Source organism: Aquarana catesbeiana, linkage group LG06, assembly GCF_042186555.1.
Source record: "Aquarana catesbeiana isolate 2022-GZ linkage group LG06, ASM4218655v1, whole genome shotgun sequence".
Taxonomy (NCBI): domain Eukaryota; kingdom Metazoa; phylum Chordata; class Amphibia; order Anura; family Ranidae; genus Aquarana; species Aquarana catesbeiana.
The window spans coordinates 156,073,549-156,089,994 of record NC_133329.1 but is presented as its reverse complement, the minus strand read 5'-3'; the positions used below and the strand labels follow the sequence as shown (position 1 = coordinate 156,089,994).

General features: G+C 39.4%; 1 protein-coding gene across 15 annotated transcripts in view; it reads left to right on the top strand.

Moving 5' to 3' along the window:
* MRTFB (myocardin related transcription factor B) overlaps positions 1-9,237 on the top strand; it is a 501,337-nt gene extending 492,100 nt beyond the window's left edge. For all 15 annotated transcript variants that reach the window (XM_073591089.1, XM_073591093.1, XM_073591099.1 and 12 more), the window contains one exon: positions 1,229-9,237. In XM_073591089.1, coding sequence (XP_073447190.1) covers positions 1,229-1,761 — 533 coding nt within the window. In that variant the 3' untranslated portion in view covers positions 1,762-9,237. The remainder of the gene's footprint in view (positions 1-1,228) is intronic.
* Positions 9,238-16,446: the final 7,209 nt, after the last annotated feature.

Genomic DNA, 16,446 nt, shown 5'->3' with positions numbered 1-16,446 from the left:
GACTATTGGCAGATACCTGCCATATATTGTAAGACCAATGAAGCATTATTACACTTACCCCTCGAAAACAATCAGATTTCACTCTGCTATAGTCAGACCAGTGCATGATATGTTCTGATTATAATCTGAAATATCTGTAAAATAGTAGTTAGCAAGAAGAGCTAAAAGTTGAATAAGATAAAATAGTGTTTGGGCAGTGAGATTTTGTACTCTTCATACGGTCCCTTTGTATTTTTCCTAGATTTATATCTTCAATAAAACCTGTTTAATGCAGCTTATGGCAACATTTTTGTGTTCAGAGACCAGGATATATATTCTCAGTTGATTTAGAATGTTCTATATTTCCAGAGGATTAGGCTCCACTTTAAAAGCTTTGTTCAGAATAGACATGATAACAATGCAAGTGCTGTATATGTCCTCCATGACATGCAAAGCAATGACTCCTCTAGTTTGGAAAATCTATTAGTGTTGAATGTTGGTTGTCTGTAATTTATTACCAATGGGAATACAAGAGTACAAGACTCAAACTATGAGAAGAGGCTTTATTGTGCAGAAGGATAGTGGATGTGGATACATGTACACATCTGGGAAACAACATAAGTGTTTAATATTTCCGCAAAGATATTTGAGTGTTTGACAATTGTTAATGGTAACCACTTATCTGAAGTGTACTGTAGATAATCAAGTAATTCATCTAGAAACCTAATAACTATCGCATGGTGGAATAATCACACCCAAGTCTACTTGAATTACCGTGGTGTTCTGTTTACAGCTATAACAATCTGAATAATATATTTATGTATTTGTCAGCCTCTAAAATAAACATGTTGATCTAAAAATGTTACAAAAACCGAAGATGAAGTTAAGCCTCTTGCCAGTGCATGAGCATTCCTTTGGGTATTTCCCCGAGACACTGGTTCACTCATGCCACCTTATCAGACTGTGGTGCAGCAGCCCAGACTGGACTCTCCATTTATTTAGCAGGGGATTTGAGATTACATGTCATTCTTATGCCCGGGTGGGTGGAACCAGGATCCTAACTAGTGTTTAAATTGCAGGAGATTGCTGGAGTAACATTTTTTAGAATTCAGCAGATTTGTTGTATGCCATATGCATGATTTTCCGCTTTGTTTATTCTTTGTGATGCAATATAGATAGTAAGCTAAACTTTTGTAAAAAAAAAAAAAAAATCTAAGAAAAACCTTCCATGTTTGTATTCTGTTTTCAGAGATTTCCCCTCTTGTGAAAGAAGAGCCTTCACCAATTTCAAAAATGCGACCTGCGACTGCCAGTGTAACCACCATGCCAGTAAACACAGTGGTATCAAGGCCACCACCACAGATACATGTAGCACCTCCTCTGTCTTTGGAGCCCACAAACAGTCTGTCTATTAGCTTAGAAAGTCAGCTGGAGGCATTTTTAGATGGCACGCTGCCATCAGGAGCTAACATTCCTCACCTGGATAGTCACAATGACGGCAGAGATACATTTTCTCTTATAGATGACCTGAACAATGATCTCCTCCAGCACCATAGCATACTGGACCATGATCCAACACCGATGGAAACCACAGAGACTACATTCACTGCAAACAGCTGCTTGTCTCTAGACCTTCAAGATACCAACCTGGACAACATGGAGTGGCTGGACATTACCATGCCCAATTCAGCCTCTTCTCTTACTCCCTTGGGCTCGACCATTCAAAGTATGTTCTCCACTGACTTTTTGGATACTAACGACTTGCAGTTGCAATGGGAATAATCTTTTTCTGTGGGTTTCAGAATTGGATTTCACTTTTAAAAACATGGGCTGGACGTATGGCTCTAACTGTAGAAATTACACAAATAACAGAACAGAATGAGGTCTACAGTTTTTAACTGCACTGGATACCCATATCTGTGTGTTAAGGCACCAATAGGGAGGGTAGCTATGTTTAAAAAGAAAAAAAAGGTGACCAGTGAACCAGTAATGGTAGGTCAGATTAGATCCAGAGGGATTATATAATATACCATTGCAATGATGAGTGGATCATTTGTACAGAAATTTAGGAATTAATGTTTCAATTTATTTTTTGTTTTAAAGAAATAACTGCACTTGACTGTTCCTGTGAACAGGCTGAGCCAATAGGAATACATGGCAAAGCGCTGGCTGGTTCAGGGTTCTCATGATAAAAATCGTTTGCGGAGTTGAAGCACACATGCTATAATGTGTGATTGGCTTTATGAATCTCTTAGACAATGTAACCTTAGTGATATACTTTACAGTCGTTTTTAGGATGTAAAAGAAACTACAAAAGACCACATTTTCAGAATTAGTTGAAATTGAACTTGTAAAAATAAAAGCTAATCTGGGCAGTAACTGTAATTCAATTGCTGGCAAATGTGGAATTCATAAGTGATTGAGCGCTACATTTTACAGATGTTTATTGAATGAAATCTCACTGGCTCTGTTTATATTTGCTTTATTTTTTATTTCATTGTTCTTTTTTATGTTTCGTAACAAAGGGATTTTTATGGCCACTACTCCGAAACAAGCTGTAATATAATTGTACAAAAATGTATTAAATGATTTTATAAGAAAAGCTTACCTGCTATGAATTGAGCGCACAAGTTTTGCTTATTTTGAAAAGACACAACACACCAAACAATGCTTGGCTCAGTTATTTATTTTCTAGTCCAATATCTAGAAGTGAATAGCTAGTTAGAACAGTCTGGGACAAAAAATGCTTAAGAATATTTTTAAGAAGTTAGAAAGCCATGTAGACAGGATTAGGAGTTCTTTAAGTCTGAATGGATACACGGAAACATAAATACGCAAATCAAAGAAAAATCAAAGTTTTGTTGAATAAGAATAACAATGTACTAGTTCTGCATGTTATAGGGGGTAAGTGCGTATGAAAGATCGTTTTTGTAGCTTAATATTTTACTTTTGCAGGCTTATATTCCTTGAATTTTCTATCACTTCAGGCATGAGTTAATTAAAGGATACCACATAAAAAGTGGCAATTCATTTTTACAAGAAGGCTAGCTCTTCCAAGTTCACTATCATTTTGGGCAAAACAATACTAAAAAAAAATGTCTCCTAACCTTCTATTTTAAAAGTGTATTTAGGATCTTGATATAATAATAAATACCTTGGAAATACTCAAAGCTAAGCTAGATGTAACGTGAAGGAATCCAGACACTTTTATCATATTATTTTCATGTTGTAGGCTTTCCAATTAAGAATTGGATCAGTTATACAAAGTCCTTTTTCCATAACCTTTTGGGCTCAATCGCATCAAGACCTCTTCGCAAGCTTTTTTTTGTTTTGTTTTTTAATGACCCCTTTTTTAGCTGACTTGAATGAAAAAAATGCAAGTCAAGGCACCAAAGAAGCGGATTGCAGGACACTTTTTTAATGCACCACAATGCAACATGTTATATGCCTTGTTGAAAAAAAAGAAGGATTTCATAGTGTATTTTAAGTGTGCTTGAAAACGAAACAAAATACACGAGATTACATCTTGTGTGAGTGAGCGCTTGCTCTCCTGTAAAATGTAGATGAGGGTTGTATCTGGTGCTTTTCTTTATGATAAGTTGTATTTGCAATCCAATATTTGCAATAGCACCTAAAGTAGCCATCACCTTAACATGTTCTTGTAAAAACTTACAAAGAAATGAAACTTGCCCATCTAACTGGCAAAAGGACCTAGGTGTTTACAGTCTGGGATTTCTGGAAAATTTTATACAGTTGGCCTTACTATGCAACATAGTCAGGTTCTCTGAAACGTACTTTGAAATATATTAAATCATTTGAGGTTAAACCTAGTAGATTGATTTATTTGAAATCTCTGCTTGGTAGAAGTTAACATAGAAAGCGGATATTGCTGCATACATGCTTTATAAAAAGAGTAAGGAAGAGTGTGTCAATAGTGAGGGCATCCAGTGCATGTGTGCATACACAGGGTAAGGCTGGCCGTACATGGATGTTTTTTTTTAATCAGCCAGTGGTGTGATTGAAAAAAAAATGAACAATTGACCCCATCCACGCAAGCAAAGTGGATGGAGGAATCCTCCCTGCTATGCTAGTCAATTTTGACAGTGGAGTCACTCCCGCTGTCAGAATACACAGTGCAGCGCGGCAGCCGATTGGCTCCAGGTGCCAATCAAATGACTTTTCCAAAAGTCCCGTTCTAGAGTAATCGATCATTACATCTCTCTCACTCTACCACTCTGTCAAGCGTGAACAGCCATTGATGGATTGAAATGTGGCTGGTCCCGAATTTCGATTCCACTGAGATTTACCAGATTCCAATAAACTTCTATCACAGTTCTGTACTGGAGGTAATCAAACCTACTGAGATGGATATCGGAACGGAACAGCACAGAATTGGAGTTGGCACAATGTTAACAACAGGTCCATATCTTACAAGGCTGGTGCTGAGGCATGTTTCCAGTAAAATGTTAAAACATACTGTATGCTATGTAAACTTTCAATAAACTTTGATTGTGATAATAAAAATAAAACATTAGTAGTGAAAATAGGACTACTTTAGAAGTGAAGTGAACTAGCCCTATCATTTTATGACTAAACTTTCTACACCCTCAAAATTGTGCCAAAATGAAAGGTATGGAGGTATAGTTTGTATACTTGCAGGATCCCATCATGTAAACCACTCTTACTTGTACTTTAAGATATACGTCTATTATGATCTATCTGTTCCTAAAATGCATGGAACAAGATTTTACATTAGAAAAGTTTTATGCAAATTCTTGCTACTATCAGGCTATGTATGGATTGTAAATGATCACAAATGCCAACATTTCTAGACAGCAGACAGGTTGCAGTGGTTGTGGAATACCCTAATACTCTATTCACCTCTGCTGAAAAAGTATAGAGGAACAGATACAGCTTAAAGCGGAGTTCCAGCCCTTTTGTGTTTGAGTCAGCAGTTACACTTCTTGTATCTGCTGCCTTTTATTAACCACTTCAGCCCCGGACCATTTGGCTGGCCAAAGACCAGAGCACTTTATGCGATTTGGCACTGCGTCGCTTTAACTGACGATTGCACAGTCGTGCAATGTGGCTCCCAAACAAAATGGATGTCCTTTTTTCCCCACAAATAGAGCTTTCTTTTGGTGGTATTTGATCACTTCTGCGTTTTTGTTTTTTTTTTGCACGATAAAAAAAGAGCGACAATTTTGAAAAAAACGCATTTTTTTTAGTTTTTGCTATAATAAATATCCCCCAAAAAATATATAAAAAAACAATTTTTTCCCTCAGTTTAGGCCGATACGTATTCTTCTACATATTTTTGGTAAAAATGTTTTTTTTTTTTTTTTTTTTTTATACTAGTAATGGCGTCGATCAGCGATTTTTATCGAGACTGCGACCTTATGGCGGACACGTTGGACAATGTTGACACATTTTTGGGACCATTGGCATTAATACAACGTTCAGTGCGATTAAAAATGCATTGATTACTGTAAAAATGTCACTGGCAGTGAAGGGGTTAACACTAGGGGGCAGTTAATGTGTGTCCTAGGAAGTGTTCTAACTGAAGGGGGATGGGGACTGTGCAGGGAAACTACACTGTGTTTACACACACAGTTCCGGGTTCTCCGTGTGCCCCGAGCGATCGCGGGAGCCCAGCGGTGATAGAGACTGCCAGGCACTCGCATCGGCTCGGGCGGCGTGCACGCGCCCCATAGTGGCCATCTACGGTACTGACGTAACATGACGGCGATTCGCGCAGCCAAGCCATGTCGTGGCGGCTGGTCGGCATGTGGTTAAACACACACTCACCTGTTCCATGGTCCAGTGATCTGGCAGCAAAATGGCATGTAAGGGGAGTGCTTAAAGTGGAACTTCCACTTTTGGGTGGAACTCCGCTTTAATGCCAGTGCTTTTGCTGCAGGAGCAGTGATGAGATTCTATGGCATGCAATTGAATATTGGATGTTCATATTTGATGACAGCGGGAGTGAGAATCTGATCATTTCCAGTTACCAGAAGCACTGGGAGGCTGGAGCCACCAGTCTTAAAGGTGGGACCCCACATGTACCCATTTTTTTTTTTTTTTTATTTACAGAAATGTCACCCTATTTTAAATGTGATGGGGACCATTTTTCCTTTAAAGCAGAAAGCAAGAATGGTTTTTACCGCCTAGGAAACACTGTTAGCTACGAGTCCGTTATGACACGCACATTTAGCATATTGGCCATTGAAGGGTCAGTTTATTTCTTTTAACCAGCAGGTTTAACAGGGAAAAAAACAAACCAATTCCACCAGCCACACTTTTGAGGTGAATGGGGGAATCCCCCTGCTGTGTCATTATATTCTGACCACTGGATGTCTCCCTTCTGTCAGAATACACAGATCGAGAGGAAATTTTCCAACAGGGCAGTTGTACAGAAGTTGATGGGTAGATCGACTTCTGTACAACTACAATGCCCATACATGGATCGAAGTTCAGCCAGTCCCTGCTGAATCAGCCAAATTTCGATCCATCTATTGGCAGCTTAAGGTGCCTTTGCTAACTGACATCACCATTAAATTTCCTTTTTAAAATGTAATAATTAGAAACATTGAAACAATAGCAGTCTGTAGAATCAGTACTGGCAACACTCTATACATTTACATTTCTACTATATCTAGTGGGCTTTTAAATACTTGGGTCATATGTAGTACAGATGGAAAAATAACACTTTTATCCAGTTATGTACTGATTAGAATATTACATTTTAATCTGTACTTCATACTTTGTTAGCTTCCTTTAATCCCCTGCACAATTGGGCTAACACTGGGGATAGGGAGAGACCTGCAATGTGACCCAATCACTGTACTGCATGGCTGATAAGGGAGAACAGTAAGCAGTCATTACACACCTTTAGTGCCGGTTCACACTGGTGCGATGCCAAACATCGCACAGACATCGCATGTAATTCGTAGCGCACTGCCGTTCACATTACATGCGATGTCTGTGTGGTGCGATATCAGCCATAGAGATAGTATGGCGGATATCACACCGCATTCGGTGCAAACACGCACAGGACCCTTTTTTCTGTTCGGACCAGAATCGGATCGCATGTGTGTTCACACACATGCGATCCGATTCATGTCCGAACTGTCAGTTCGCAGTGCGATATGCAAGCTGAACTGGGGGTGTCGTTAACAATGTATTGACACTCCCCAGCGATTCGCATATGGCAGTGTGAACTGACATGCGATGCGGGAACACGCAGTGGATTCGCAGTGTTCTCGCATCGCACCAGTGTGAACCGGCACTTACTGTCCAGTCCACATTCTTGGGGCAAGGCAATAACCAAGCGGTGTTGCATCACTGTAGTGGAGTCATCGGGGTGCCTGGATTACAAAACTTGACAGATCAGAATTAGAGAAATTAACAGGTAAGCCTGCAGACGTGCTTTAACAGTGTATTTACCTATTTGCTTGGGCGTTCAGCTTTAAAATGATATTGTAACAAGCTTATTAGTGCACTGGAAAGCATGTTTGCTTGGTTCAGTTACTACCAGATACCACGATAGGCTGTATTACAAAGCCACATATAAACACTCAGTAACAGTAAGCTTTTGTCCTACCTTCCTTTTACTATGAACTGCCAAAAGACCTGTTAAAATGAATGTTCTGTATCTGTGCTAAGTGAAAGCTGTACCAAAATGGCTTCATATGGGCCCTATTTTCAATGGACCACAATACTAATGCTGTAGCCTGGGCAGGTACCATGTACACACACATTTTTATTGTAAACATTCCTATGCATCACCAAAGCACTTGTGTGTACAAGTTGAACTTGGGACTTTAGTTCAGGTGTACAAATATGGAAGAATAGGATTGTTTCTACATGTAGTAGGTACATAATACTTGCTGCTATCGGCATATTTGTAGATATCCAGAAGAAAGGACAATGAAGCTTTGAATGCTTATAGCATTCTCCAAAATTGTAAATGTAAAACGTATGGCCCATAAATGTAAAGTACGTTGTTAAATTGTTGTAGCTTATACTTGCTCCTACACCTTTCAGCTTTAAGTTGTAATGTTAATGTGCATTGCTTACAAAACGTTTTCGTTGGCTGGAAGCTACATGCTAGTCGTGGTACTGCTCACCAGTCACCCGATGGTTCTCGCCTTTCTGGTCAATATATATTAAGTGACTGAAAATAAGTAATAAAGTACGATTTTGATGAAATCTACGTCCCGTGTACATTAAGCCTAAAGAGGGAATCAGAATTTGGGTGAACAGATATTATGCCCATATCTATACTCCATAATAATAATTTAAAAAAGAAAATATTTAGTAGGGCATTAAAGAGAGATTATTCAGTTGCCTCTGCTTCTGTGCTTCTCAGCAGAGTATCTGCTTGCCTGACCCTTAACCAGATAAGAGTTCAGGGTCAGGCAAGATAAGATAAGACCTCTTACAGATAAGAGTTCTGTGGGTTGCAAGCTTATGGGGTCTTTCTTTGTGATCCATCGACTAAAAGCAAAAGAGTAGAATAAGTCACATATGGGCCGCCACCTGCTTTTCAGCAATGCAGGGAGTTTCACAACCTATTGGTGTTGCGAGACGAGACTTGTATTTATTTTGTAAGAAAAAAATGTGCTTGATATAATGAACATTACTGAAAAACATCTTTACATGTTGCTGAAAAAAGTACTTTGGAGATTGCTGTAAAGTTTAACAACACATTTGTGGGTTTTGCTGATTCCTGCTATTTTTGTTTTAACATAATCAGAAGATCAGTTTGCATCAGTCCCTTCTGCTGCTTTACAGTTACTGTGATTTCGGTGATTCTTTCATTAAATTTATAGCCATTGATTGTGCAGTATGAGGACATGAACGTTTTAGGTAGGAGACCATCTGCAGTGATTATTGGGACTGCAGGGAAAACCTCCAATAGAACTGAAGAAACTGTACAATCAGAGGACAGCAGTTGCGACCTTGATCAGGGGCCTGCTCATGTATTCATGCCTTTCTATGAAAAGTTTTGATGCCTTTGTACATGCAATTTGCACCCCCTGCAATCAATTCCTTAACATGATGTTCGAATGCCAGATGTTTTGCACATTGTATATATGTAATGCATACTGTATTTTTATATGTGTAGCACATTTATCATAGGATATTTTGTACATAGTGGCAGTGTTGTAGCTACTGATAAATTGTTGAATAGGAGCATCATGTTTCTGCATTTTTGTGTTCAAGAGTAAAAATAAATATACCTTTCTTTTGAAACTTGACTTGATAGTTTTCTTTTACTGTGTGTTATCTGTATAATAGTAGCCCTGGGATTATGTTTTAAGCTGGGTATACACTAGTAGATTTTGATCTGAAAATTTTCATTTATTCAATTTTCTAATTGTTACTGTGGTCAAATTGATGTTCAATTTTAACCAGTGACCAGAAAATTTGAAGGAAGCAGGAAGGAAAATTTTTCTCAAATTTCTAACGGTATTTTTCATTCTGGAAAGTCAATTCACTCAAATCGAATGTTTAAAGCAAAAAAAATGTTTTACTTTCAAATGACATTCATCTAGCATTCAAATGTACTGAGAGTGTTGTATAAATATTTGTTTAAAAATCTATTAGTGTATACCCAGTTTTGAGTTGCTCAAAAGTTCCCAGGAAAACATGTAAAGGATGTGAAACCTCGAAGCCATAGCCTGCTGTGACAAACCCAGATCAGTCCACTGCCCCTTTTCACCAACTTGTGACAAATGACTGGTCAACCTCACACCGTACTATCACTGATACACAACAATGACACTCTCAGCCTCACACTGTACAAAGATTTTCTAGCTTTCGGGACCACAATCTAAATGCCAACAGACTGTGAGCGATTGTCACAGGGTGGAGTTAGCTAAGCAAGTAATCCTTTACACCCCAAACTGCCACCAGATAGCTTTGGGCCCATCAACCCTTCACAATAACAGCAATGAAAATTATAAATAATATAAATCTAAATAAACATCTACACACATTGTCACCACAGACAGGTATATCCAAAGATTTATATTACAGTAGCACTCCTCAGAGACCAGGATTCTTTTAGTTTGCATTAGAGATAGTTTTAACACTTTCCAAAATATGGTTTAGCTCTGGTTCACATTGGTATGATTTGACATGTCAAATCGGTGGCAATGGCACTGTCCTAATTGGTGCGACTCTGCATTTGCGGCGTCGCACCGATTTCAAAAAGTCGTTTCTGTACTACTTTTTTGCGATTTCGGGCTGCGATTTACATTGACATTTGGGCAGAAACCTGCCCAGATGTCCCTGAAATCTCGTCCGAAATCAGGACTGACATGTGGGAGTGAAATCGTACGAGTTCAGCTGAACTCGCATGGCTTCATTCCCGCAGCTCATTGTGAACCTGGGCTTAATAATGAAAAGGTAAAAAATGGTCCAATAAAATATTTACAGAAAAGGGGTATTACAAAGAGACAAAAATGCAACAGATAATTAAAGGAATTGAGAGTGGGAATACTTAACAATGTTCTGGTTCAGCAGAGTCCAATCAATCAATCAAGCAAGATGGTACATTGGCTCTCATAGGACTTGGTTTGCTGTTAAACGAAAGCTGACTTCAGGGGCAGTCCTCTTTTCTTGTCATTGAGGGGAGTGTTGTCATGGGATGTCTCTGTGCTTACAAACATGCCACAGATCTGGTTTTCTATAAGTATTAATATTTTTGAATACCTACAGGTTACAGTCTAACATGCATATTATTGTCCAGCATGGAATTACCTTAGAAATGGATATAGATATGACAGATTTCGGTTGTCTATTTTAGCTAGCAAGGTTAATATGCCTCGTTGGCTCCCCATATTTTCCAATATAGGGGTGTTTGGACTTAAAACATTAATAATTAACTGATGGAGGTAAATATGTTCATTATTCTAGCTGTACTGTCATATACTGAACTTTGAGTCTTTGCTGTCTCTCAGGAATGTGTTTTGGGTATTCCACCAGCTGAGCTCTACGACTGTTAAATGACTCATAGACCTGGGACATATCTGTTAAAACTCTAGTTACTCAGGCTTGCGAGTCCGACGGTTTTATTAGGGGTTCTAGACACTGTGTGGATTTGGCTAATAGGCGTGAGAGGGTCTGCATCTGTCCTCTCAAAGATCTGATTAGGAGGTTTTGGCATCGGCTAACAGTTTGTTGTATGAACTGAAGGAGAGGGGAGGTCACTACAGCTGAGTGTCTCTTGTGAAAAAATGGCATGGGTGACTTCAGACCTGAACAAAATGGCTTCCCCACACAGCTTTTCGTGTGCCCAGTATGTAGGACCATTACATCTGCATTTTCAGAGGTGAAAAAATACAGTTTATTTTAGGGTGCATATCCACTGCTATATTTCCTGTGTGATGATGAATCTTACTGCATAGTAATGCTTCCTGGACCTTTCTCCATTTTTTCATCTACCTACAGCTCTGCATGCTCATATGAAATCTTACATTCATTAGTTAAACTTTTTTGCTTTTACTTACAATTACTCACAACTGCATCCTGGGAAGTTCCTGTCATGTGTTCCAGGAGGCAGACCCAGAATTCTTGGCATAGTTTCTAGGAAGTAAAGGGAGATGGATTCATCTACCCTTGGTAAAAATGGCCAATGTGCGAAGAATGTGAAAGAAAAGAATAAGGTATGCAAATAATAAAACACCTGTAATTGAGTACTGTATATGTTTGTAATTTGCCATTACTCAACCTCTTTAAAGGTGTCTTTGTTGTAACTTTTAAGATATGTTGAAGTTCCTTTTTAAATGCTTCCTGTTTTATGCGAGTATGCCCTAGCACAATCTGCTGGGGTTTAGTCACTAAAGGAATTTAGACTGAGCAAATGTTCATTTAACAAAGTGACTTTTCATTATTTCTTAAAAGGTGTTTATATATGTGGTTTTTTCTTCAACATATACAGCAGATTAAATCATCATTGAGCATGTCACCATTTTTCTGGGTAAATATATTTCTAAAGGTGCCATTGACCTGAAATTTTCATCAGTAAAAACTCAATCCATACATACAAAGAAACCAAAACAAATAAGTTCAGAAATTAAGTTGTGTAATAAATTGGAATAACACAGTGAAAAAGTATTGCACACATGAAGAAAGGGAGGTGCAAAAAGGCATGGAAAGACAAGACACTAGCTGAAATCTATCAGAAAGTAATCCAGCCCCTTGTCAGTGCAAATTAATATCAGCTGGTTCAGTCTCAACTGATGGCCTATAAAAATGTGTCTCATTACCAAGGTGTCACACAAACATCTCATGATGGGTAAAAGCAAAGAGCACTCTCAAGATCTTTGCATCCTTATTGTTGCAAAACATACTTGGCATTGGTTAAAGCAGGATTTCTAAACTTCTAAATGTTCCAGTGAGCACTGTTGGGGCCATAACCCAGACGTGGAAAGAACATAATTTCATCATAAACCGGCCACGACCAGGTGCTCCTTGCAAGATTTCTAACGGGCGTGAAAAGAATTATCAGAAGAGCTGTTCAAGAACCAAGGAACACTTGTGAAGAGCTTCAGAAAGACTTAAAATTAGCAGGTACAATTATTTCAAAGAAAACAATGTAATGCACTCAACTGCCATGGCCTGTATGTACGCTCACCACGCAAGGCTCCATTGCTGAAGAAAAAGCATGTTGAAGCTGGTTTAAAGTTTGCTGCACAACATTTAGACAAGCCTGTGAAATACTGGGATAATATAGTCTGGTCACATGAGACCAAAATTGAACTCTTTGGATGCCATAATACACACCACGTTTGGAGGTCAAATGGCACTGCACTTCACCCCAAAAACACCAAACAAACAGTGAAGTTTGGAGGTGGAAACATCATGGTGTGGGGCTGTTTTTAGCATACGGTACTGGCATACCATTGAAAATAGATGCATTGAAAAATGTACAAAGACATTCTTGATAAAAATCTGCCTCCATCTACCAGGATGATGAAGATGAAACGAGGATGGACAATTCAGCAAGACAACGATCCCAAACGCAAAGCCAACAAAACTCTCATAAATAAAGCTGCTAGATTTGGCCCAGCCAATCACCTGACTTGAATCCAATAGAAAATCTATGGAAAGCACTAAAGATCAGAGTTCATAGAAGAGGACCACAGAACCTTCGAGATTTGAAGACTGGAAGAATGGGCCAAAATCACACCTGAGCAATGCATGTGACTAGTTTCTCCAAACAGGAGGCGCCTTGAAGCTGTCAACAAAGGATTTTGTACAAAGTATTAAATACATTTTAGTTAGCGTGTTTAAAACTTTTTCCCTGTCATTCCATTTTATTACACAACAACATTTCTGAACTAAATTGTTTTGGTTTCTTTGTATGTATGGATTGCATGGGTTGTTACTGACCTGTGGTGAAAAATTCATGTCAATAGCACCTTTAGAAATATACCTAGAAAAATAGTGACCTGTTCAATACTTATTTTACTCGCTGTATATGTCAACTGGTTCACTGTATACTCGTAGGTGTAATAACATTCAATCCGCACCTCTACAGCTGATCAGGGATCTTTTATCTTAAACTAACTTGTGCCACAAAATGAATTAACAAATCCCTGATGGAGAGGATAATGCTTTCCTAACATTAGCTTGCCAAGCCGGATTTCCAAGTACATCAATGCAGGGTTACCAAATCTTAGAAGTTTTTTTGAGGGCAAGCCCTACTATTTTCATACTATTTTGAATTTGGGTACAAGAGTGTCTATACCCCTCTTTAGTTGAGTTAACCGCCGTGGAGTTGTGCTTTTCAATTTTAAAAAAGTAAGCCTCCTTGCATTGAACATAATAGAGAATGAATTACAATTTTTAAATTGTTGGACCATTTTTGTCTATCAAACCAAGCAAGCCAGTCTTGGGAATGTTGGGTCCCTGGAAAGCTAGGGCAGTTTCCATGAATCCATACACTGGTTCCCAAAATTCGACCACAGAGTAACATGTGCAGAACATATGTAATGTATCAGCAGGTGATATTGAACATCTGTGGCATGTAGCAGTGGGGATTATTCACATTTTTTTAAATAAAATTGAATGAGCAAATCAGCCATGATGAGAGTATCTTTAAACTATCTTCATTCCAGATCCTCCCATTAATCTTCTTTCAGGGATGGTATTAAGTGTTTCTGTTTACAAAGCTGTCTGGAATGGCCAGGAGCTTTTAGATTGTAGATAGGAGTATACAGCTGTGGCCAACGGTTTTGAGAATGACACTAATATTAATTTTCACAATATCTGCTGCTTTAGTGTTTTTAGATCTTTTTGTCAGATATTACAATGGTACACTGAAGTCGAATTACAAGCATTTCATAGGTGTCAAAGGCTTTTATTGACAATTACATTAAGTTTATGCAAAGAATCAATATTTCCAGTGTTGACTCTTTTTTTTCAATACCGCTGCAATTCGCCCTGGCATGCTGTCAATCAACTTCTGGGCCACATCTTGACTGATGGCAGCCCATTCTTGCATAATCAATGCTTGGAGTTTGTCAGAAATTGTGGGGTTTATTTTTATTTTTTGTTCACTCGCTTCTTGAGGATTGACCACAAGTTCTTAATGGGATTAAGGTCTGGGAAGTTTCCTGGCCATGGACCCAAAATTTTGATGTTTTTTTTCCCCAAGCCACTTGGTTATCACTTTTTCCTTATGGCAAGGTGCTCCATCTTGCTGGAAAAGGCATTATGTCACCAAACTGTTCTTGGGTGGTTGTGAGAAGTTGCTCTTGGAGGATGTTTTTGTACCATTCTTTATTTGAGGCTGTGTTCCTAGGCAAAATTGTGAGTAAGCACACTTCCTTGGCTGAGAAGCAACCCCACACATGATTGGTCTCATGATCCTTTACTGTTGGCATGACACAAGCCTGATGGTAGCGCTCACCTTTTCTTCTCCGGACAAGATTTTTTCCAGATGTCCCAAACAATTGGAAAGTTGATTCATCAGAGAAAGTTACTTTACCCCAGGCCTCAGCAGTCCAATCCCTGTACCTTCTGCAGAATATCAGTCTGTCCCTGATGTTTTTCCTAGAAAGAAGTGGCTTTTTTGCTGCCCTTCTTGATACCAGGCCATCCTCAAAGTCTTCGCCTCACTGTGCGTGCAGATGCACTCACACCTGCCTACTGCCATTCCTGAGCAAGCTCTGCACTGGTGGTGCCCCGATCCCGCAGCTTAATCAACCGTAGAAGACAGTCCTGGCACTTGCTGGACTTTCTTGGGCGCCCTGAAGCCTTCTTTACAAATGCAGTGACAATGATTTTTATAGGATTAAGTTCATTTTCATGGCAGAGGGATTTTGCAGTTAATCGCAATTCATCTGATCACTCTTCTCAACACTCTAGAGCAGTGGTTTTCAACCTGGGGGTCGAATGACTATTTGCCAGGGGTCACCGAATCCTGGGCTGTTCCTGAAGCCCGCACCGATCTCCCAGCTTTTTTGCGGCTGCCCGGCAGGGCTGTCCCTGGAGCTCGCAGTTGCCCATTAAGTTCACGCCATGGGTGGGGGGCGGAGACTAGAGGTCAGCTGACTGGTGAGGAATGTGAAGTGGGAGGCGCTGGAGGAGACCCTATCTCCTGATTTTGGCATAGGTGTCACTGCTACGAGACGCAGTGAAGCCGGAGACGCAGTGAAGCCGGAGACCCAGTGAGTAACAATACCTGTGATTATAGTTGCCATTAAAAGTCCCCCCTACAGTTCTCAGATCAGCCGATAACCTTGATCAAGAGCACCTAAGTTGGCTGATCAGAACTCCCGCCCCCCCAGCACTGCCACTGATCCCACACCCCACCAGCACTGCCACTCATCCCATCCCCACCCCCCCACCACCAAGTAGTACGAGAAGTAATAAAAATAGAGAATACATGGAAGGGAGAGGAAAAGAGGGGGAGGAACAAAGAAAAAGGGAGAGAAAATAAGAGAGAGAACAAAAAAGTTGGCTAAAGAGAGGGATAGGGGAAAAAAAAACACGAAATTAGGAAAGAGAGATAAATGGTAAAGAAAGGAGAACAAAGAGAGTGGTACATCCTACATCCTAAAATGTACCAGAAGGGGTTTTAATACTGTATGAGTGGAAGGGACTTGGGGAGCGCTAAATGTCTGTGGTTTAGGGGCACAAATTACTTGTCTTTTAGGGGTCCCCACATCTTGGGAAATTTTATCAAGGGGTCACGTCACTAGAAGGTTGAGAACCACTGCTCTAGATTATATGCAAATTGCCATCCTAAAAACTGAGGCAGCAGACTTTGTGAAAATTACCATAACAGTTGTCATGCGTTATCCAAAGATCCCTTGTTCATAAAGGTTTTCAACGTGATGTTTCCAAGGCGATAGCCAAATTGAGAGTGAACGGCTTGACATAAAGTAATGTATCAATAGAGCTGTTTGTTAGTAATGGATAAAGCTTGTTTAGGTTGGTCAAAAGAAA